General features: G+C 36.4%; 1 protein-coding gene across 2 annotated transcripts in view; it reads right to left on the bottom strand.

Moving 5' to 3' along the window:
• The window catches only part of FAR1 (fatty acyl-CoA reductase 1), a 38151-nt gene that overhangs the window by 5834 nt on the left and 10044 nt on the right, over positions 1-22273 (bottom strand). Inside the window, exons 2-10 of one of the 2 annotated variants that reach the window (XM_086748381.1) lie at positions 20971-21165; positions 17001-17176; positions 14118-14297; positions 10788-10965; positions 9697-9741; positions 9458-9585; positions 8925-8992; positions 7211-7382; positions 316-445 (exon numbers count right to left, since the gene is read on the bottom strand). In XM_086748381.1, coding sequence (XP_086604507.1) covers positions 316-445; positions 7211-7382; positions 8925-8992; positions 9458-9585; positions 9697-9741; positions 10788-10965; positions 14118-14297; positions 17001-17176; positions 20971-21159 — 1266 coding nt within the window. In that variant the 5' untranslated portion in view covers positions 21160-21165. The remainder of the gene's footprint in view (positions 1-315; positions 446-7210; positions 7383-8924; positions 8993-9457; positions 9586-9696; positions 9742-10787; positions 10966-14117; positions 14298-17000; positions 17177-20970; positions 21166-22273) is intronic. The other variant, XM_086748383.1, reaches the window with a different exon arrangement.

Raw genomic sequence — 22273 nt, 5'->3', positions numbered from 1 at the left:
AGGTAAAATCATAAGAGCTTGGATGATATATGGGCAACATTAGTCAGGCCACTCCAAAGACAGCCATCTTTTACATCAGGCCTCCTTCAAGAGGGTCCCGCCCTTCCTCATATCTGATCACGTCACTGATCTAGCTCATAAACACAGCCCTGACACAACTGAAAGGGTGACAGGAATCTCCAGCGCTGAGTTAATACTAGAATTAGCTCTGCATTACAGTAACCAGCATTAGCAGCTCATGTCCTTATTCAATCTCAAATCAGTGAGCTTATCTTTCACTTTCAGTCCCCGTGCGCACATCACGCAGCTACTTGCCTTTTTGTCTTGGGGGTTTAGCTGGTTCATTAGCATAGTCATATTTTCAGTATTCCAGATCCAAGAATTGCTTGTAAAGTATTCTAATAACATCATGGCCTTATGAAGACGTGTTATTGTTTTCATCATCCTACAGTGCAAGGCATGGGAAGTACAGGTTACAATGGTAAAGATTAGTTCAAACAAGAAAAATAGACAGTAAGATTGTAAGTTTTTTTACCCTCCAACCCCGCATTCCTGTGTTAACATATCCCCATCCTGCTCTGTACCCAAAGCATGTTATAATAGATCAATAGGATGTTTCTGCATATTATTAAAGTGGACTTTGGCTGTCCAATCTTTATACAGAATCAGACATTATAGGACAGGTTTTTTTTCCTAATCCTACTTCCCAGTACAATAGTAAGTTTCTTCCCTTAAAAAAAAAAAATATGGTAAAATGTTGTCTTCTGTTGGTAACTCTTATTTTAGGACACAAATACAAAACACCTTTCACTTCAGCATACTGGAATATCTAGCTGTACTGAGCAATTTGACTTGATCAAAGAGTCAGACTGCACAGTGCAGAACACATGGAAATGACAACTTCAAGCAAGGGAGTAAGTTTCCCTGATCTTCCCGCACACTGTGCAAGACTAGATCTCTGTAACCAAACCAAAACTGGTTTATTATGGTCACAAAGAGATCAAGGCTTAAGATTACCAGAAATACGGCTTAGCCCCTTAACTCTACTGCTTCTGCAGCCAAAGGGTAGGAAAATATTTATGGGCACAGATAGACTGTAGCAGATCCTGATAGTTAAGTGATCCATTCTACGTTACTTCAAAATATGCAGAAATACCTTCCATCATCCCTTATAATGCAGAGGAAGCAACTTTACAAAACCATCACTTAAGAGTACAGAGAAATTATGTTATAAGGATCAATTTGGGCAAGTTTCTCTTTTATCAGACTATCTGAAGTGGATCAAAAAAATGCGAGTCATTCAGTCTGAAATGCAAAGTTCCCACATTTATGACAAGAAATTTGCTTTAAGTGTTATAGTGCTAGAGATGGTCACTCAATTTTAATAAGTACTAATTAGTATCACATAATTGAATGCTATTGAATTCCTGCTTTGGGTGCTTGAGGTATTTCCAATTCACAGAACTGCTTCCAATTTGATCCTTACAGCAGGACACACTGACCATTTTAACCACAGAGTGAGGGTGTGGGGAGGAAGGCAAAGAAAGCAGAACAACCCAGCACTAACAGGAAATGGCTTTTGGAAGGTGAGTTTTGTCAATTAAGTTCATATAAGCAGTAAAAACAAATGATTTTTCTCCAAAAGCTGCTTTGATGCATTCATACTTGTAGAAGGGATATAGCACATTGTCCCAGAAACTCTTGTAAAGAAAGCATTTTGCATCACATTAGTGTCCCCTACTGTCACTAATAATGGCATCTCAGTATCTAAGAGAATATCAAAATAGCCTCTTTTTCTTCTCATGAAATGCAGTAGTATAAATTGCAGAGATCGCTGAAGAAACACAGTATCTCTACAGTACAAAAAGGACAAATATTTTTCCTTAAATCCCATAGGAATCTATATTCGGAGTTGTATTCAAACTTTAGACCACCAGCTAATTTTATTAGTAGACATTTCTAGATGTTTCAAACACCTGTTTATAGTTTCACCAGTTGGGCAAGGAGGCAACAGTGGGAGCTGAGTTGAACCAGAGTTCCTCTGATTCAGAAATAATTAGGAATATAGACTGTGCATCCAAAGCATATCCTATGCTTACAAGACTGAATGGAACGTAACAAAAAGCATAATAGTAAAAAAATTCAGAAACTAACTCAAAACTTGGAAAGCAACGATCTCACTAGTCAGACCTCATAGCAAAAGTGTCTGGATAAAAATAGTGCCAAACAGGCCACAGTGGCTAAGCACTTAGAGATTTTGCAGAGGTCTGTCCACTTACAGTCTTAAGATTATCTAACTTAGCTGACTCGCCCTTTTGTGTCTCCCCAATTTGTGTTCATCTGCTAAGCTGGAAGAACAGTTGAGTTTTATTTAGAGTACTTAAACTGTTACAGTTTAAGAAAACTTGTGCCACTGCAAAACACTGAAGAGTGCAAATGAATATTGATTATAAAAGTGCAGATTGTGAGTCTGCTACTGGCCACTGGCATTGGTTTTGCTCTTTTCTGTAAACAGAAAACTAAGCTAAATTCAAAATAATGTAAAGGCTAACCTCTGCTGAGAATCTTGCTGTCTTTGTTTAGGGATATGGTTTTAGAGCACAGCTAAGCTGACTAAAACAAAATTAAAAAAAAAAAAAAGACACACAAGTGGCTAGAAAGAGTTCTTCTAACTCAGCTGTAGATCTTTTTACCCTCCATCCAACTCAAATTGGATTTAGTGACTGGCCACAGAACCAGCTGATTCAATTCATCAGTAGAAAATTATTTTTTTCTTTGTAAGGTTAGTTTCTTGATGTATCAGCCAAAAGAATCAGATCTCTCCACATTCTCTCAACTGCTAGATCAATTACAGATTTGGCAGAAGAGGACCACTTTCAGGGACAGCTTGTTAGCTTGCACTAAGTCAACATGAAACTACACTTTTTTTTGAGAAGAAAAAGAAGTATGGTGACAGTCTCTCATATTCCCAGATGTCAGCAATGAGTGTCATTTAGTGGACACTTGTGTAGCTCTGGCAGACTAAGTTTTGTAACTTCAATGGCACCATATTCCTCCTGCAAATGGGAATACACACACAACTCAAAAGAAAAAAAAAAAAGCATGAATACACATTAATGGAACTTTATCTCTCAACCTGAAGTTTTGAAATACGCACTTCAAAGGTTGTTCCAGAGACAGCCATTGGATACAAGTCATAAATACTAAAGCCATACAAAACCAGTCAGTAAAACATCAAGCATTGCATCACACCTTCTTCATAAGCTGAAGACAGAAAAAAAGTCAGACCTGCTGATCATCATGAAGAACTGAACATTAGCAGCAGTCAGCATGCCAGTGCTAAAGCATGCAAGACTTTCACCTAGATGCTAAGCAGAATTTAGCCTCTACTAGGCAGTCCTTACTGCCATTAACACAAAATACATCACAACAGTTTGAGAAGCACATCACAGGAATTAAAAGTTTTAAGCAATAATTAATTCAGTTACCCATGTTTCTACACAAGACAATTGAAAGCGACCTGACTTAAGGCTATGACTACATTCTAAAGAAGTCTTACACATAACCTACTGTCTCAAGACCAAAAAGCATACAGACTGATCTTTCAGTGGATCTACAGGCAAGTCTGTATAAGCATTAGAGACAGTTAATTTTTTTTTTTTTAAAAAAAAGATTCCTCTAAAATATGTAAGACAAGCTTTCAGAGTTGTCTTTGTTCAGATTTTCATTTGGCTGCAAAATTTTGAAGTGTAAAATGTACTACTGGAATTCTTATCTTTCCAGCAGCTCTGTGGTTCTTTTAAGTGTGCAACTTACATGCTTCCAAAAGGAAAAACCATCTCCATCTATTCAATAAAAGTGTACTCTTTACTCATTTCTGCTTTGTAAGATGGTAACTATGTGAAAGGTGCTTCACATTAAGTTTTAAGTAGCTTTAAATGGAAATAACAGATATGAAATTATGTCCTTTATATAACATACATCAACCTACGCTTTCCCTTCAGCTTTCTAAGAAGCAGTAACAAAAAATGAATTGCTGGAGAAATTCCTGAATCACAACTTCAAATATTTCATGCCACATCCTGTTCTTCCAGACTAATTGGAAAGATCTGCTGGGTGTGTATTTTTAAAGGCTTTAGGATTTCAAATATACTGAATTGTTTTTAAATAAAATATGGTTCTGTTGTGCTAAGCACTATGCAAAGTTACAAGAGAGAACTATGCCTAATATTAAAATTAATTAGACAATTAATAAGCTTTGTTACACAGAGTATATATGGCAAGCTACTGACAACACTATCCTTAAACTTGGATGCTAAGTATTATCACTGCTATTTATGTAATTACACAATGCTATAATTTTTAAGCATGTAGTATAATATATTATATCTTCAATATGCCAATCTTTATTGTACATGTTCTCTCTATAAAATTTGGAAGAAATAGTATATGCATTATTTCTTCCTTTCCTTAACTGTTAATATTATTAGAGAAATGTTAAATTCAAGAACCTTCAACTAGATGCAAACATAACAAAAAGAATTCCATCTCACTAAAAATACTGCTTCCACAAGTGAGGTGCAGAGAATAATTTTATATTGCAGAACAATTTCTGATAAGTTCTCAAAAAATCCTGAACAGGAAGATTTATATTATTATTAACATAATCCTGTAGTTCAGAACAGTCATAGGCCTGATCCATTTCTTCCACTTGTTAAAGATTCCTCATTTAGTCGCAGTACAGTATCTTGATGGTATGACAACACTGCAGATAAACCTATACAGAAATTTCATTGCTTAGAGTTTTTCCTATATTCTACACAATAAAGATGGCAGAAATGTGTTCAGATTCAGCGCTGTGTTCAGAGGGCAGGCTATTGACCATGTGAAGTCAAGTTTGCACAGTATTTGAGTTTCCTTGTGCTGATTTTACTACATTTTTACTATATTGCTCAAGTTTTTCTGGTGGAAAAGTCACATTTTAGATTAAGCCAGCCCTTCTTCATTCAGAATAGCATTATATTAAGTGTAAGAATCTGCAATAATGTTTTAAAGTCTTTGAAAGTTTCCAGTACATGCTACCTAGTTATTAAAACCATTCTGTCAACTGCATGACCTTAGCAACAGTAGTACATCCCTGTACCATGACTGTCTCCAGGCCATCAGTTAAAGCAGCTTTCAGAGTACTTGGAGCCAGAAGACTAGAAAGAGTAAAGACTTCTCAAATTTCTTGTATTATTAAACAATACATGAAGTCCATTAGGATTTAACATCACATCTTGCTTGCATCTATATATTTGCTTCTACTGCTCATATTGCACGCTCACATTTTTAAAATGCTTTAAAAAAAATAATGAACACTATATTTCTGTAAGTGGGATGGATATAAAACTTAAAAGCTTTTCTTTCAAGTGCATTTCAGTAACCTTAGTGACTGAACAATAGCTTGTTTTAGTTGATTCTCCCATCTTTCCTCCAAACTGGAAATCTTGTGCAGGATAGGAAACTCACCCACCCACTGTTACATTAAACTAAATTAGGAATAATCATATCAATAATACTTCACAGGCTAGAAAATACATCAAGTAAGAACTCCAGAAAAAGGAAAAAACAAGATTCAACGTTCTCAGTGTTATAATATAAAACTGTTAAGAATGTTCTAAATAATGTGATTATTCACAGCCTTATTTTACTCCCACTGGTCAAATACTTCTAAAACTAGACACCTTTTGAAGACTGACAGAATTCTGGCAGTATTATTTCCTAACCATTTCAAAGACAGCAGGCTGATATTTACAGTGTAACTATTTTTAGTAAGTGATGAAGTCTTCCCTGAAGTCTGTCAGGGAATTTCCATTAGTTTTTATTAATAATAACTTAAAATTCCAAGAGAACCTAAAAGCTAGGAACTTGTACATTCAAAACCTTCTTTTGATCCGAAAAGCTTACATCTTTTTAACACGGGATGATTACTGTATGGGCACAGCCTCCTGCCACTACTGCTGCTGTGCACATTGCACTATTCAGTAGGCTTGGAACAACAGAACCCAAGGCAGCCTAGAAGTGTTCTCCTACAACCCACTTACATGGCTTCCATCTACCGATCCAGTGCCAAGTCTGTTATATAGCTTTTCTCCTCCTTGTAAGACAGACCTAGACTAGATGACAATGAATGAACACTCACTTGTGTTAGTACACTGTCACCACAGTGAAGATTTTGTAGTCTGAAGACAAATACTTTTGAAAACATAACATATGCAAGATCATATGGCTTGGCAAATCTCAAACCAATTGAAGTGACATCTTATATTCCTTCTACATAATTTAAACTTAGCCTATTTAGCAGAGATAAGCCCTTTTCGTCACTTAAGAAGTTAGATAGATACCAGTGTAAATATTATAAATTGAATGGAATGTTGAGATAATACAAACCAGAGCAAGTTGTATCATCTACAGGAATAACCCGCAATTAACTCCATCACCCATTCCATTTTCAGTTTATAATGGCAACCACAATCTTAATGCAAGCCACTTTCTAGAGTTTAATGACTGACTAGGATTCTGATCCAAGATGCATCTTGGACAACATTGTTGAGCCAGTCATTAATCTCTTAGAAATGCCACCACTGGATTGTTATTGCTTATAGTTAGTAAATCTAGATAGCGCCCATGCCATGTTTTCTTCACAAGTCTCCACCACCTTACCAGGAAGATATTTTTAGCCCTGTCCTTCTTACCATGGTTTATGACCTGCCAATCTGAGCACAAGATCGTGCAAAAATGCAGGCATTGTATGGCTGACTGCAGTCCAACATTGACACAAGAGGGGGTTGGATTGTAAACTAAGGTTAGGGTGCCTTACTGCACCTTCTAATGGATATATCTTGAAATTCAAATTAACGTGGTATCCTGTAGGAAAAAATAAGGATCAACATATTTTGAATATTTATTAAAGAACAAGCATAATTTTCTAGATCCTGTAATTCTGTTTACCTTGACTACTCAAACTATCCAACAAAAACATCCTTGTTTTTGCTAGAAAGTTCAAAGTCACTTTGAATTCAAGGACCTGTTCTCAGGAAAAAAAATTTTAGTCACAAAGCACTCAGGTGAAGGAAAAAAAAATTAAATAATCAATATACATAATAGTGTAAGCATAGCTTTGTTTAAAAGTCAGAGGGACAGACAAGACTGAGCTAGTCACCATTACCTTGGGCTTCTTCCAGTAATCCTGAGGTAGATATCATATAGGAATGCTGGGGCCTTATGGCTTACAGCAATCCAGTAGTGATATAAAAGGTGATTGGAAGTTAGATTTACATTGGGCCGTCTGAAGGCCTGTTCGAGAGGATTCCTCTTGAAAGTAGAAATTACATGGTATTCTGAGAAAGAAAAAGTTGTGTAACAGCTTTGATAATAACCATGTAAAATGTAATGTTTTTCAACATACTGAAGTAAATATTGTACTTTATTTAAAACAGCCACCCTAACTCTTCTACAATCCATGGAAACTACAAAGTCAAAGGTTTTAATGTAAAATACTGTTAAACTGGTTCTTACTATAATCAAGAGGTCTTTCATGCCTTCATCTTCAGTATCACATTTTATTGTAGCTTTTCTCTTTCTGTTCCTCTTCCCTACACCTTAGAAATTGTTGATTTCAAAAATTCACAGCAATTTCATTTTATATAGCATGTAAAGCTATTTAAATAGTCATCTTTATCTCATGAAGGCCGCTATTCTAATCTCTTGTGTGAAGAATAATTTTAAAACAGACTGGGGACTTTGCAAATATCTGAAATACTCTTCAGATGACATTTTTAAACAACTTATGCAGATTTAAGCATTAAGAAAAAAGTTATTGGTATGGGACTCCGTGAGAAACTCTCCTGCTGACACCTGAAAACTCTGTACATGACAGATATGCAGGATCAGTGTCTTTAAAAAGTTACATTGAAATTTACCCTATCTTTGTAATCATCTCTGGTAATTTTATGCTGTCGTTACAGATAGTGTTTAAATATCCCGATACAAATTGCGATACAAATTAAGTTAGGAGTCTTCCAAGTTTGGCTGAAGCAACAAGGTTTATAAATACAGACATACTAAAATGGCCAAAAGCAAGTAAAAATAATGAAGAAAGTAGTCAAGAGAAAATTGATTTAGCACTTAAGTTAACAGAAAAAAAATCTGAATGCAAGAACTATTTCTAAAAAACTGAATGCTAATAAACAGCTTTACCATGCCAGTTAGCTTGTATTGCTATTTATAACAAAAACCACTACAAAGCTGTTGGTATGCTTATTACATTCTAGTCAGGATATCCAAGAGTTGAAAATAGGTGGCCATACTGTCCCAATGATTACTTTTCCCTCTATTTGAATAGCTGAAGTCTCATGTAGCTAGATTAAAAGAATATTTTTAAGAAGTCACCTCAACCAACAATTAAGTCATACACAGCAAAGAGCTGCACAAGTGCTGAACTATTATCATACCTCTCAATTACGCAGATGTACAAAGTGTCTAATTGTGGGCTGTTCATCCATATGTATTTAGTAAAGCTGGCACTAAACCCAACATCACTACTGCTCCTCTGAGCAATGTTTTTCTCTGCACACTACCTACACTCTAAAGGTTAAGTCATTGCAGCACCAAACAAAAAATCTCACTTCTCCCATAGTTTAAGTTATAATTGAATAAAAAACAAACAAAGAATAAAATGAAACAATGATAATGCTACAGAGGGAAAGAATTAACAATGGAAGATAATGAAAAAGCAAAATACACTGCAAAATTGAGAGGTATGGCTATTATAGTAGTTTCTAAAATAAAAATGCAATATGACCTACTGATTATAGCCTATGCTTTTATTGTTTGATCTTATTTTTCTATTAAAGCTTATTAAAAAAAGAAACATGGCATACCAACTTCACCCCAGTGGAAAGGATTGGTGCCACCCGTTGTACAGTTATATACCATGACATTTCTTGGTCTGAAGGGAAAAAGACAAAAAGCGGGTTAGAAGACAAACAACCTTTTAAAGAACACAGACCAAAGACATACCCAAAGTTAAAAAGTTATCCTTTTCCTCAACAGCATAATTTGCAGAAAGTGTCAGTTCTGTGTTAAGATTTTTTGCTTCCTATATACCAGTATTTTTCTCTAAGTATCCTACTTCTTTTCTTTCAGAGAAGGCGTCACCTACATTAATGTAGATTGTACTGATTACAACAATGCCCAGGAAAGAATTTTCAGGCATAGCTTGTACAACAGTAACTGTAGGCGATGTCTTCCTCTTTGGCATAAGGAAGTTACATTTTGAGGGACTAATGCTGTTAGAGCCTTAGACTCCTGTATCCTGGGGGAACCACAAGACAGTGATTAGAAGTTCAATAGAAGACTGATTTATTAAAATACACGGTATCATTTCAAAACACTTAGTACTCTCTATTGTCACCTGTTATACCTATTAACTCCAGAATACCAGGCTGCGGCCAGTGTCGTATTGACAACAACATCTACTGGAACAAGATCTGCTACTGCACTGTTGGAAGCTCTCATTGTTCGAAGAATTCCTTTTCCTGCCTTAAAGAACAAAACAACAACAACAAAAGACAGAAGACCCACCAGTAAAACATATGAAGCTTTGTTGCCTTCCAAAAGGAAGAAAAAAAATTAAGTATATTCATTACTTACAGCAATGAAGAGACCACTAGGTCCATTGAAGTTATCAATCCATCCCTATTATGAACAGGTTGGAGGGAAAAGATTTGGTTAGAGTACACTAAAGTCAGTTTCAAGTAAAAACTTCTCAAATTTTCACAAGCGTAAGGGGTGGAGGGAAAAGAGAATAAAGAGGAGAAAGACATTCACTTCCATGTCTCTAAATGAACTTCCATAGCAAAAGCTGGTGATGTAACAAGTTGCTATGACTTAGACAAGAGATTGATCTCTAGATTCTCATCGGTCTTTCAAAGTGAGATACTAGTTTAATTCTTAGTCAATAAACTGCAGGTCATTGTCTGAGTAAGTATGTTTATGTTGAAACTATTCAAGTTTACAAGTACTTTTAGACCAACTTGTAGCAATTCAGAAAACAGGTAAGCAATTTTGCTATTGATTACTAGTTTTTTCATTTTTCAAACAGAAGACACTCTTGCTCATCTTAAGACAGTATTTAGACACTATATACTTACTGGTTTGACATGTACATTGTACATACTCAAGCAGGTAAGCAAAGTCAATTATATGGATTTTAAGGGCTTGAGAGACATGCGGTCTTGAACTGAAGAAGCTATTTCAACACCAATCTCCCATACAGGAGAAAGCATATATGCCCTATATCAATAACATACAGCACATAAAACTTATGTCATCCTCTGCAAATCTTACAGAGTTTGACTAAAAGAAGCAGAGCCACAATATCCTTATGTCCTGCAGTCCCCAGTTTTCCTAGTCATCTTTTGCAGCTAGTAACATACCAAAGCATCTTGAAGAGGGAAAAACAGATGAAGCTACAGAGAATAACGAATAATGCATTTAGTGTGAAATAATATCTCCCATTGTGATAGAAATGTATTGTCCTATGATGAGAAGTAATTAATTGCTAAGTTTCCCACATAAGAATACTGTATTTGGCAGCTTTGTATCAGAGTTATTATCCAGAAGCAACCAAACCAACTTCATAGTCTAAAAGACTATTTCCTCTACCAAGATTAGATAAACAGGCTGTCAGTATGTACTACAGTTTACAGGCAAGAGGGCAAGGTGAAAACTCAATGACTTACAGGAAAAGGCTCCTTCCAGCTAGCACCAACAATAGATGGCCTTATAATGGCTGTGTTCAATTTTGCACCTTCTTGTTGTACTACATATTCTGCTAAGGCTTTTGTATATGTGTAAGTATTAGGTCTGTCGCCTATCAGTTTAGGAGTAATATCATTCACTAGGCCATCATCCATCCACCTAAAGAAACAAAATGAGAGGCAAGTGTAAATTACTGCACACTGCTTTACCAGGAAGGGGCGGGGGAGTGGGAGGGTGGTGTTGGGTGGTGGGAGTGGGATTTTTGTGAAGAAATTTTCAGCAATAATTAAAAACTTGGTTCTGTATTTCACACTTCTGCAACAACTCCAGTATGGTTGTCCTAGTTCTGTCTGGAATTAAGTTAATTTTCACCTGAGCGGGGAGAGGAAGTGGAGCTGGTGACACCTGTGGGTGGGGGACACAGCTGGGATAGTTTACCCAAATTGGCCAAAGGGCCATGCCATCCCATGTGACCTTACACTCAGTATGTAAGTGAGGAGGGTGCTAAGGGGAGCCTCCTACTACTCTGGAGGAAGCTGGGCATCAGGATCTGCTGCAAGCTATTGCACTGTAAATTACATGCTTCAGTATTTTCTGTTACTGGCTTTTGTTTGTTTGTTTTCTATCTCTGTTTTGTTTTCTTCTGTTACTCTCAAACTTTTTTTTTTTCTTCCAATCTCAACCCACAAGTTTTGCCTTCTTTTCTTTACCAATTCTCCTCCCTGTCCCACTGGAGGGTGGGGGGAGTGAGCAAGAGACTGCATAGCTTGGTCCTGAGCAGGGCTAAACTACAATACTGGTATACTTTAAATCTCAGCTTGATTTTCAGAATTTAACACCAACTCCCACTGTAGTTTGCACATCACCTACTTTTCTACTTTAAACAGTTGGAAGTTGTAAAACATTTCCTTAAGCATTTGCACATCAAACAGTAAATGTCTGCTAACAGTTTATACTTCACTTCACTTTAAAACCACATAGCCTCCTAAAATACTATTCATCAAAATATAAGAGTTACAGGTTTTTTGCTTATTTAAAATGAAGGTCAATCCCAGAGGCCAGAAAAATCAAGTTTAAAGCCTGTCTATTACAAACTTTGATTATAAGCTGCTATTTAAATTAAGCTGGCAACTGCCTATGTAGACCCCTTCTGAAAAGGAATCTTAAGGAAGAATGTTATATTTGAGATTCTACAGCAGCAGTATAGTTAAGACTGGTTTGTTTAAGGACATTACTACCAACTCACAGAAGACTCTTTATAGTGACTTTATGCTCATTTTGTTTCAAATTAAACCATAAAACTTCAGCATTTGAGAGTAAATGCCAAGAACAACAACAAAATAATAATCTTTGACCAGAAAATGCGCCCAGTTCTAAAAGTGTTTTGGAACTACTTTTTATGGTGTACTGCAGAAAGTAAGTATACTTAACAAAGTTTGTAAATGTAACTTTTTTTATCTTTCATTGTTGAAGTTACAATTATTTTTTTTCTCCTTTAAAGAAAAAAAGGGATACAGATTGAAATTAAAAGAAGTTTATCAGTAAAACATAGGAGGGTTGCACATTCAGTCCTGTTAACTGAAAGAAGCATACTGCTATTTACTTCCCCCCCCAAGTCATTTATTTATTACACACTAACTACAGAGCAAGTAGTACATTCCTTTACAATAACCCTAATTCTATCAACTAAATTCTCAAACATGAAGTGCCAGCACACCAAGTTAGTCTTTGGGACACAGGCACGTTGCTCCTCAGCATTAAATGATCCAGAAAGTGATGCCTTTGGAAAGGAGTCCAGCTGCATTGCTAGCATCACCTCCACCTTTGTGCTGTTAAGCAATCCCACACCTTTGAAGCAAAGCTGGGTCACCATGTTTCTCCCCTGAATTTAGTTAAGTCTTGCAATTTGATCTTGCTTCCCAATTAATTCAGCAGTTTGTATATAGAATTGCTATAATCTTCAGTTATAGCATACAAGTACAACAGATATATGCCTCTTGAACTATTGCTACTTCGGTGTTCTCCACTTCAAACCAAGACTCTGATTTTATTTGCCTCAGCCACGTAAATGAAATATAGCCAAGACTGTTATTCTTTTACACTAATTTTTGTTATAATCAAAGCTGACTTGCATCAGAGTGCCTTCATGATATGAACTGGGGTGGGAAGAGGGGCAGAAGAGCCCAAAAATGAACACAAGTTTGTTTTTATGTGTCTCAGTCAGCTGTTGGCTAGAGAGATCATTCTTGTGGAAGTTTACAAAAGCCTTCCCTCATTGTCATGAGTTCTAAAACACAGACAGCTGTCCAAGCCCAAACCAAGCAGTTTTAAGTTATATTTATCCTGCTTGTGAAAAGGAAAGATAGACAAAAATATGACTGTTTCTGAATATCTCATTTAAAGTCAACATTATTAAAAAAAATGTTGGTTCAACATGCATTCTAGGCAGTAGCTCATCTGATTTTAATGTTAGTGCTCTTCCATCTATAATAAGAAGTTAACGAAGGTATTTTGCTTTTTAATTAGTCATTTTTCATTTCATTTTTCTCTTACAAGCAATGATATTTCATATGACAGGGAAGAGTGACTTAGAGATGAGACTATTGTTTATTCCATTACACTTGACTTATCCCATATTTGCTACCTGTTTCAGTTAGAGTTTGACAGCTACTAAATAAGCCACAGGATAGCTAATATACATAGAAAACAAAATATAGAATGAATAAGTTTTTCTCCCAGTAATGCCCAATTCAAGGCTAAAAAGCTAGAGAAAAAAAGGTAGATATTTTTAACATTTGTATTTTCAAAGTACCTAATGGAACTACTTCTACATTTGTTTCTGAGCAGTTAAGTAATATAATTTCCGTATCTCAGACTGATCTTGCTATGATGTTTAGATGGATATAGTGGAGGCTGCTATTAAAGGGGACTGTCTTGTTTTTATCTTTTTCCTTCACAATGCTGTGCTAGCATACTTGTAACAGCACAGCTTTTGGTTTTAATAACTCCTGAATCAGATCATCATACAGCTGAAAAACAGCAACTCTCAGCATATAGGAGACGTCATGAATAGATATGATCATCCCCCTCATTCAGTACTACTTCACACCTAGTTCAGCTTAAAGTGACTATAATACCTTAGCCCATCTCCTTTACAGAAAAAGGGAAGTGTCAGCCATGCTGTCAGACTCACAGGACAGCACAAGCTAATTTCTTCACCTTTCGGGTTCCTAACCATTTTTTGGTACTTCATTCCTAGGAAGCAAGTGGTTACAGATTACTGAAGTAGATTCATAAAATACAACACGTACTCGAGAGAATCTATGAGTTTCCTGGGATCAACAGGAGGAGGATAAACTATTTCCTCAATCTGTTTTCGATTGCAATACGCATAGGCAGTCGAAACATGCATGAACACTTCCAGATTCTTCATTCGCTGTGCCAAGAAGAGGAGCTGTTGTGTGGCAGTCACGTTTAACTGAACAGCATCTCTGTTGATTAAACAGAAATTTGATGAGAGAAAGCAAGACAAAAACAAGCAAAAAGAAATAACTAGTCTATTCACTCCTAAATGCCTCAGTGATGGGTACATAAAACTATTCCTAAAGACCCCACCCTCTCCAAAAAAGCATCATAGATAGTGTTTAGAACAACATGCCACAGTTAATCTAGAATATCTCAATGTTGAGGATATTTTTTTTAAGTCTTACCGTGTTCTTATTGTCATCCTCACGCTTCATGACTAGAGTGGCCAAGTCAGCATACCTTTGATCTCCTCAAGCTAAATCCCAATGCTACATTTTTAATAGAATGTGAAGAAAATAATGCAACACAACATCTAGTTGCCATGCGAGATGCACGTCAGTTTTAACAGCATCTCTGAACTTCCTAGTTCAAGTTGAGTTAAGTCAAAAACTCATAAGGAAGGATCAGAGGGCTAGTAAGTTGGAGACTAGCATCTTCTTGTAGGATAGCACAAGGCTCAACACCACAACAGGATTACAGGAAGGGGGGAAAAAAAAAAAAAAAAAAAAAAAAAAAAAGGGGGAAACCACCAAGAACCACAATTTCATCCTCCAACTTCACTGCTTCTCATCAAAATAGTCCTTAAGGACACTATAGGAGAGTAGGTATATCTCTACAATTCCCACCAAAACACAGCCTACTGACCAACTACTGTGATTATTACACAGTTCAGATTCTCTACAGACTATAAAAAACTTACTATGGGTACTAGTTTTCTTGTATCCAGTGTACTAATCAATTAAGTGTCAAGAATACAGCTGAATAAAGCTTTATCAAAATCTTTGCAATAAAGCGTTATATTAACAAAAAAAAATGTTGGTCTCCCCTCAAACAAGGACTAAGTTTAAGACTGCTTTATTACACATTATTACTGAAGTGTTGGGGGTACAGGAGAGGGGGGGATTGACTATCCCAAAGCAATTAACATTAAAAAAAAATGTTATTTCCCAATAAATTACTTCTTTTTAGATAAAAGTATTATTCTCTTCACTTCCTCTTTCAAGAAGTCAAAGGAAGGAGTTCATAAACAGATCTGTACACACCATGTTAAGACACGTAAGTGTATAGCAAATACAAATTAGGAAAAGTTCCAAAACAAGCCCAAGTATTTTGCTTTCTTGACTTTATTCCCACCACTTGCTCCAAGCCAAGTATTCAGAATTTTACATTAGATATTCCTGTTAAGTATCTGATGAAGGCTGCTCTAGGTGGTCTTCATATTTGTAAGATTCCTCCAGCCATTCCAGTATACCTGACAGGAAGGAGTTGAGCCCAGATCACCTACAAAATGCTCGCATTTTCTATTTTGCTAAACAACATACTGGGCCTGCCAAGAAAGCACAAACTGCCAGAGGCTTTTTGTACCAAGAGTCCATTCTACCAGCCTTTCAAATGGTTTTAAAGACTCTCTGGGCAGTTCTTTAACACTTCAAGACCATGAAACAGGGATAAACATGGGCTACCTCATGACATTTCAGCATACAGTATAGCATTCTTAGAGAGGTAGCACCAACCTTTGTAATAACTCAAACAAAAGTCTGAGTTGGTAAGCGTTTTAGCTTAAAGGTCCTTTACTTCCTTCCTCTGCCCCCCTCAAATAGCAGCTATTTCTCACAAAGTCATTTACCCAAACTGGATATTTATTCAAGTGTTTCAACACTAAATCAAGTCACTGTTTTTGCAAAAGGAAAATATAATTTTTTCTTGCTTTGGGCACTCCTTGCTCTATTATTTCCTTCATAGACTTGTGTACAACATGAAAGTACTCAACTTGTCATTTTCACCTTTCTCCCTGTACATCACCCTCTCCCTACTCTCTCCAATGCAAACCTCTATTCTTCTTAATGAAGGACTTTTCTGAAGACATGGAGAAAGCTGAGCAGTATTTAATCACCTGTTTGTTCATCAGGCAGAAGACAAGTGCTAGAACTTTCCTCATACACAGTTTTACCAAAAAGTTATCCCCTGAAAGTGCGTTCCACTTCTAATAATGAAGGCTAAAGGGATAGTTTGTGTTCCCTTTTACACACTAGGGAAAAAAGTTCTAACATTACTACTGAGCACAGTTCACACAGCTACAGCTTATTCGTATCCTTTCTACCCATTGCAAAGATCAGAGCAACATATGATGTTAGAAGACTCAGAATAGCACCGTGTTCCCTAGTCTTTTCAACAGCTTCCCTTCAAAGAGACTTTGAATTTCAGGCACAAGGATTTAGTTAAAAAAAAAAAAAAAACCACAACCACAACAAACCCACAAACAGCAAAAAATTGTAAATACACAAAACTTAAGAGGCCTATAACAAAAGTACAAAAATAATTTGTTTGTTTTATAAATACTAATAATGAATTTCCTTTTTGCCTAAAACTTTAAAAAGATATTAGCTTTTCCATATTGAATGGTGTAATTCTAACATCTGGCAAAGCAGGCTGAAATAATACGCTTTCATCTTTGTAGGATTAAATGAAAACCCAACAGCTTATGATAAGTTTGGGGTGAAAGATTATTACCATAAGGGGCATCATGAAAATGGCCAAGCACACAAACAGAATACATGAAGTAGTCTGACAGGCTGAATATTCGCAAGATCATGCAAACACCTGATTTGTCCCCTCCCTTTGAGTACCACTTGTTTACCACACCAGAGTATACAGAATTTTAGACTTACCTTAGTGTTTCATTGAATCTGACTGTAGCAGCACAATGAAATATAATATTAACGCATTCTATAAGTTTCTCCTTGATTGGTTCACTAAGGTCCAAATCAGGCTGTGTAAGTTCACTCGTAATTACTATTATTTTTGCTCTGAAGTCTGGCTGCTCATCTCTCAACCTGTCAAAGAGCTGCCAAAAAAAAAAAAAAAAAAAGACTAAAAATTCAAACTAATAGCCAATGAAGATAAGAGATATATGTTTCATTTAAGTGAAGAAATAACCCACATTTTCTGCCTATACAGAGTTATACCTCCTTACTTCTCAGGATGATCAATAAGTTAGGAATAATACAACATTTTAGTGACGTCCCACAAATATATTCAGGGACGAAGTTGTGCACACTTTATCTCATGCAGTGAAAGCAGTATTGTAGAGAAGGTAGTAAGATTTTAATTGGCACTTAAGTTTTCTTTTTAATACTCATCCTTATCCTTAAAGCCAAATCTGTATAGATATCAGAAGAAAGAAGGAATGGTCTCTAGGACTCAAGGATACGTTAAGTAGCAGACTAAATACTGTAATCTCTTTTCCTTCAACAGAAAGAAAGGGAAAATTCTGCCTATTTCCTCAGCTTAATAGTAGCTGTTCAAATTATTGTAGACTTGCACAAGTCACTCTGGGTTTTAGCTTTAGAAAGCTTTCATCAAGCTTTACAAGTCTCCAGTGATTCAAGAAGTGTTATCCTGGAATTACGCCCATTTTGGGGAACTTCCAGATTAAAAAAAATTATTTCTCTGGTTAGTTAAAAGAAAAAGGTAGGGTTAAAGACTGCGTACCATGTTAGAACATCTGATCAAGTCTTACAAAATTGGTGTTCAACTATTCTCACTGAAAAAAAACTCATCTACGTTATATTCCATCATATATCCTCCTCATAATTAACTAAGTTCTAATCATGCAGCTTAATACACACAGATAATTCTTGCCTCATCTTATTTACATGTGTTTAATATGCAAGGTTTCCTGCGCAAAGTAGTACTGTGGGAATAAAACACACTCGCAAGCTTCAGCGGAGCAGACCCCTCTCCTTAATTGTTCAGGGGCCAGTATCTTAGCAATTGCTTCAATGCAAGTCAATTAAAATTTATTAAAATCACAGCAGCACTTTTTCCCCTTCTCCAAGCATACAGTTATACTGAATGTAAATAGTTAAGAGCTATTTCCTTACAGAACAGAGTCCATTCATTTCCAACTGTAATTTAAGTCACCTAAAGGTGCAGTTTCATAACTCTTAAGGCAATATAAATTTGTACTGCTACCAAATAGATTTGACCCTCTACATTCTTCATTTCCATGTTTCTTCTCCCGCACTGGCAACAGCAAGTGGCCCAATACCTGTGAGAACATATGAGCTTGCTAGTCAGCTGAAAAAAACCAGGGTTTTTTTGTCGGTGTTTTTTCAGCTCAACTGTGAGCTAATGCAGCTCACTGTCTGGCAATGTGAAGTAGCAGTGCTATAGTGAGACTATGGGACATCTCCAGTGATAGAGGTCTTGAATTGATTTCCCAAACATGAAGCTTCACCCTAAAGGACAAGGCAGCCAAGAGAGCATTTAAAGCCTCTGCAAGTCTTAGTTCACATGGTAAAGCAAACAGTGCTTACTTAAGGGCAGGAAGCCTTTTGCCATTTCGAAATAAGCCTGCTATGTTTTTAGTTGGAATGATGGTGCCTGCCTCCAGGTAACTGAAGCAACTACCTTTTAACTGTGTGAATGTGTGGTATGCATTACAATAGAAAAGCAGTCCCATGCATAAGCATTTAAACAAAGACCTGTTTGGTACTTTCAGTTTGTACATTTTATCTGTTCTGCCCCTTTTCACATCCATAGCCATACATTATTGCTACATACCTCATACTAGCACTGACACCAGTACAAAGAACAAGAACAAACACCTAGAGCACTTATAATACAGCAAATTAACAGAAGAATTGGGTATCTGAAGTCCAAAGGAAGTAGAAAACTCAACATTTTTTGGCTATTTGCAGCTCAATTTATTTTAATTATCATGTTCACCCGTTTAGATTTTAAAGTCTTCAAGAAACAGAATGTCCGAGCATCCATAGAACAATTGATGAGCACATCCAAGCTGGGAAAAGTTACTGGCAGGGCCCTTGTAACTGGACAACTTAAGACAACATATCCTATTAGAAGTTTTCATAGTCTTTTGGAGGATTCTTCATTACATTAATGCCATTTAAAGAGTGCACTTTCAATCTAATTTGTCTCACCATTTGATGACGACAGAACAAACATCTGGCCCTATCTACATCTCCACATAGATGTGCAACACCATCCCTTCATGATCTCACTCTAAGATGTAGGACTACCATAATCAATAGCCCTGCTTACCAGGACTTCCACTGTGAACCTGTTCCAGTAGTAAGTACTCACCGAAACTCAAAAACACATCAGATTAGACTAAGTCCTACCAAGATAACAGACTAAGCAGAAGATTTGAACTCAAATTTAAAAGCCTTTTACAACACAAGTTTCCCAAAAGGTATACTGAGGCTTAATTCTTACTGAAGTTTAAGTCAGCCCACACGACTGCTACTCTCCCTCCTTCCTGAATATTCTTCAATTTTTATTTGGTTAATAGTGCATACTAAAAGGAGACTGAGAAACTTTTCCCTTCTCATCTCAGAGCTTAGTCTGGAGATCTTATCCTCGTTTCATTGAGTGACAAACTAAGGGGTTTGTGTAGAGAGAATTTGTGACTTGATTTTAAGACAGAATCCCACTGTACTTCATTCTGCTGCATTCTACAACATTGCATGGGACTGCAAGCAGACGCTTTTGAGCAATTAGCTAGAGTTTTGACATGGTTACAGAAAATAGTTTACTAGGGACACAGTTATCCTCATGTCTGCTGTAATCTTAAATAGTCAGTTGTAGAAATTCACTGCCTTACTTTAAATAACTTACCCCTCCTAGCCTAAATGTATTCATACTTTCTTATTGATTCCCTTTAAGCACCTTCTAAGCACACACTTTGTAGAGACTACATTGCATCTCAATTTAGTTCCTATGTCTGAAAAATTAAACTGCCAACTCCCATGTCCCATAAGAGAAAGACCCAGATAGAAATAAACAAGCTCTGCGTTAGCAAAGTTCATGCTAGAAATTTCTCTCCTTCCTGTTCATCTTTCTTATCATAAACAGGCTACTCTGTATCAGAGAGAGGGGCAACACTCATGGAGAGTTCTGCATGTAGTAAGAACGCCCAGCTTAGCTCATTGGAATATTAAGGTAGTCTTTTCAGGAGGAAAGTATTCCCCCAGCACGCACAGAAAAGGCTTTCAGATAACCACTTTGATATTTCCATAGCACAGAATTTCAGTGCCTTTCCTTTTTTGTCATAGGTTTATTATAAATTGTATGACTAATAAATCCATAATAGAATCTATTAACACAGATATTGTTCAAATAGCTTGTGTCTGTCAATCTGTTAGATCACTTGTTCTCACTTACTGGTAGATCAAATAGCACATTCAAGAAAGTACTAAGTCTCATCTTCAAGAAAAAAAAATAGGACACAAGGAGAAAAAGTTACTTCCTCGAGATCTAAAAAAGGGACTCAATCGCATCGTACAACTCCCAGTCCACATTGCTTCTTGCACTTGACTATACATTCTCTTCACAAGTTTTAACTTGGTGTTTTACTTCTCAATTCTTCATTACAGCTGAACATCCTCCTCCTGAATTAAATATAGAATAATTTTCCACTACTGGCTTTGCTAGAGACTAACAGCTTGAAAAACAGCCATAGAAGCACTGCCTGGTCTTGGATTTTATATTTCTGTTAGAATGAAAAACATTTAACAACAATGTTTTGCTTCAGACAAATCAAAAGTTCTCAAAATGAAATGGGAACATTATAGAGAAGAACAAAAGCATACTTTGGGAACATACAACACATACCTTACAGCTGGTAATTTCTTCTATTCGTGCTTCAGGTGTCTGCCCCGCTTTGTGTCTTACCAATACGTACACTGCTTTCACTTTAGGACAAGATCTGAGCAGCTTTTCCAGAAGCACTTTCCCCATGAAGCCTGTAGCTCCTGTCAGGAGAACATTCTTTCCTTCATAGTATTCAGGGATGGAAACCATTATGACCTTCACAAAAGTTAAAGACAAAAGTGTATTAAAGAACTTCTAGGAGGTCAAATTTGCAGAAGATATAAATAAATGGCACAGATGCAAACATTTAACCTTATACCTGAAAAAAAATGCTTAACAGACATTTTTTTTACCTATAACCTTAAAGATGTCTTTTTTCACCACATTGTAAAAGAATCCTACACAGTCACTATAGTCATGTCAGCTCTTCTTGTAAATTGCCCCTGTTAACAGTGTCTTAAGGAATTAGGCAGCCGCTCAGTCTAGGAAAATAGCTCAACTTCAGTCTATTTTTCTCTCTGTGTGTATGGTCTTTTACCACTCTAAGTGGCTGTTCCATGTAAATTAAAGGTCATATCATTAAAATATAATCACAAGTAGATACTTCAAATACGCTGACAGAAGACAGAGCCTGGCACCTGCCAATTGCTGGCCCTGGTATTTCCTCTGTGCCAGCAGAGGACCCTGTCAGCGTTAGGCTGAGCCTTTTTACAAACACTGCCAGGCCAGAGAGAAGATATAGTTAGTTTCTTGGCATGAGACCTGCTCGTTTTACATTGATTACAAAAAAAAAAAAAAACAAAAAAAAAAAAAACATACAGTTTTACAGATTGTAAAAGTTTCCAACCTTTTAATCAGTTAAGTCTTTTTTTTTCCCCAAATAAGCAGTTAGAATTCTTACACAAACAAAAGATTTAAGTGAGCCACAAATATGCCTCCTAATGAAATGAAGGGCAAGGGATTGCTACTCAAATCCAGCACAAAGCTCAGAAGTGCTGTAGGTTTTGCTTCAGTTAGAATAATTCTCATAGTTAACTTCCTTTCTTTCCCCTCCCTTAATCAACCACTTGGAGATTATGTTTAATTCTAGATAATGGAAACAGAAAGACATTCTAAGGACAAATAATATTGCTATCTAAACTTTACACTAATGTCGTCTTTGGACCACGACCTTTGTGACCTTTAGAGCTCAATTTGTGCCTCATGCTAACTTGAAGCAATTCTGTTAGAGTCCCCTAGACCAACATTGTTACTGTAACTCTTCACCAGCTTTCTTTTACTGTAGAAGACTGTAGCATGCATATACACTTCCACCATTTGTACT

The sequence above is a fragment of the Chlamydotis macqueenii genome, chromosome 5 (genome assembly GCF_036417535.1).
Source record: "Chlamydotis macqueenii isolate bChlMac1 chromosome 5, bChlMac1.mat, whole genome shotgun sequence".
Taxonomy (NCBI): domain Eukaryota; kingdom Metazoa; phylum Chordata; class Aves; order Otidiformes; family Otididae; genus Chlamydotis; species Chlamydotis macqueenii.
Note: the sequence above shows the minus strand (reverse complement) of the source record. Positions and strands in the feature narration are given on the sequence as shown.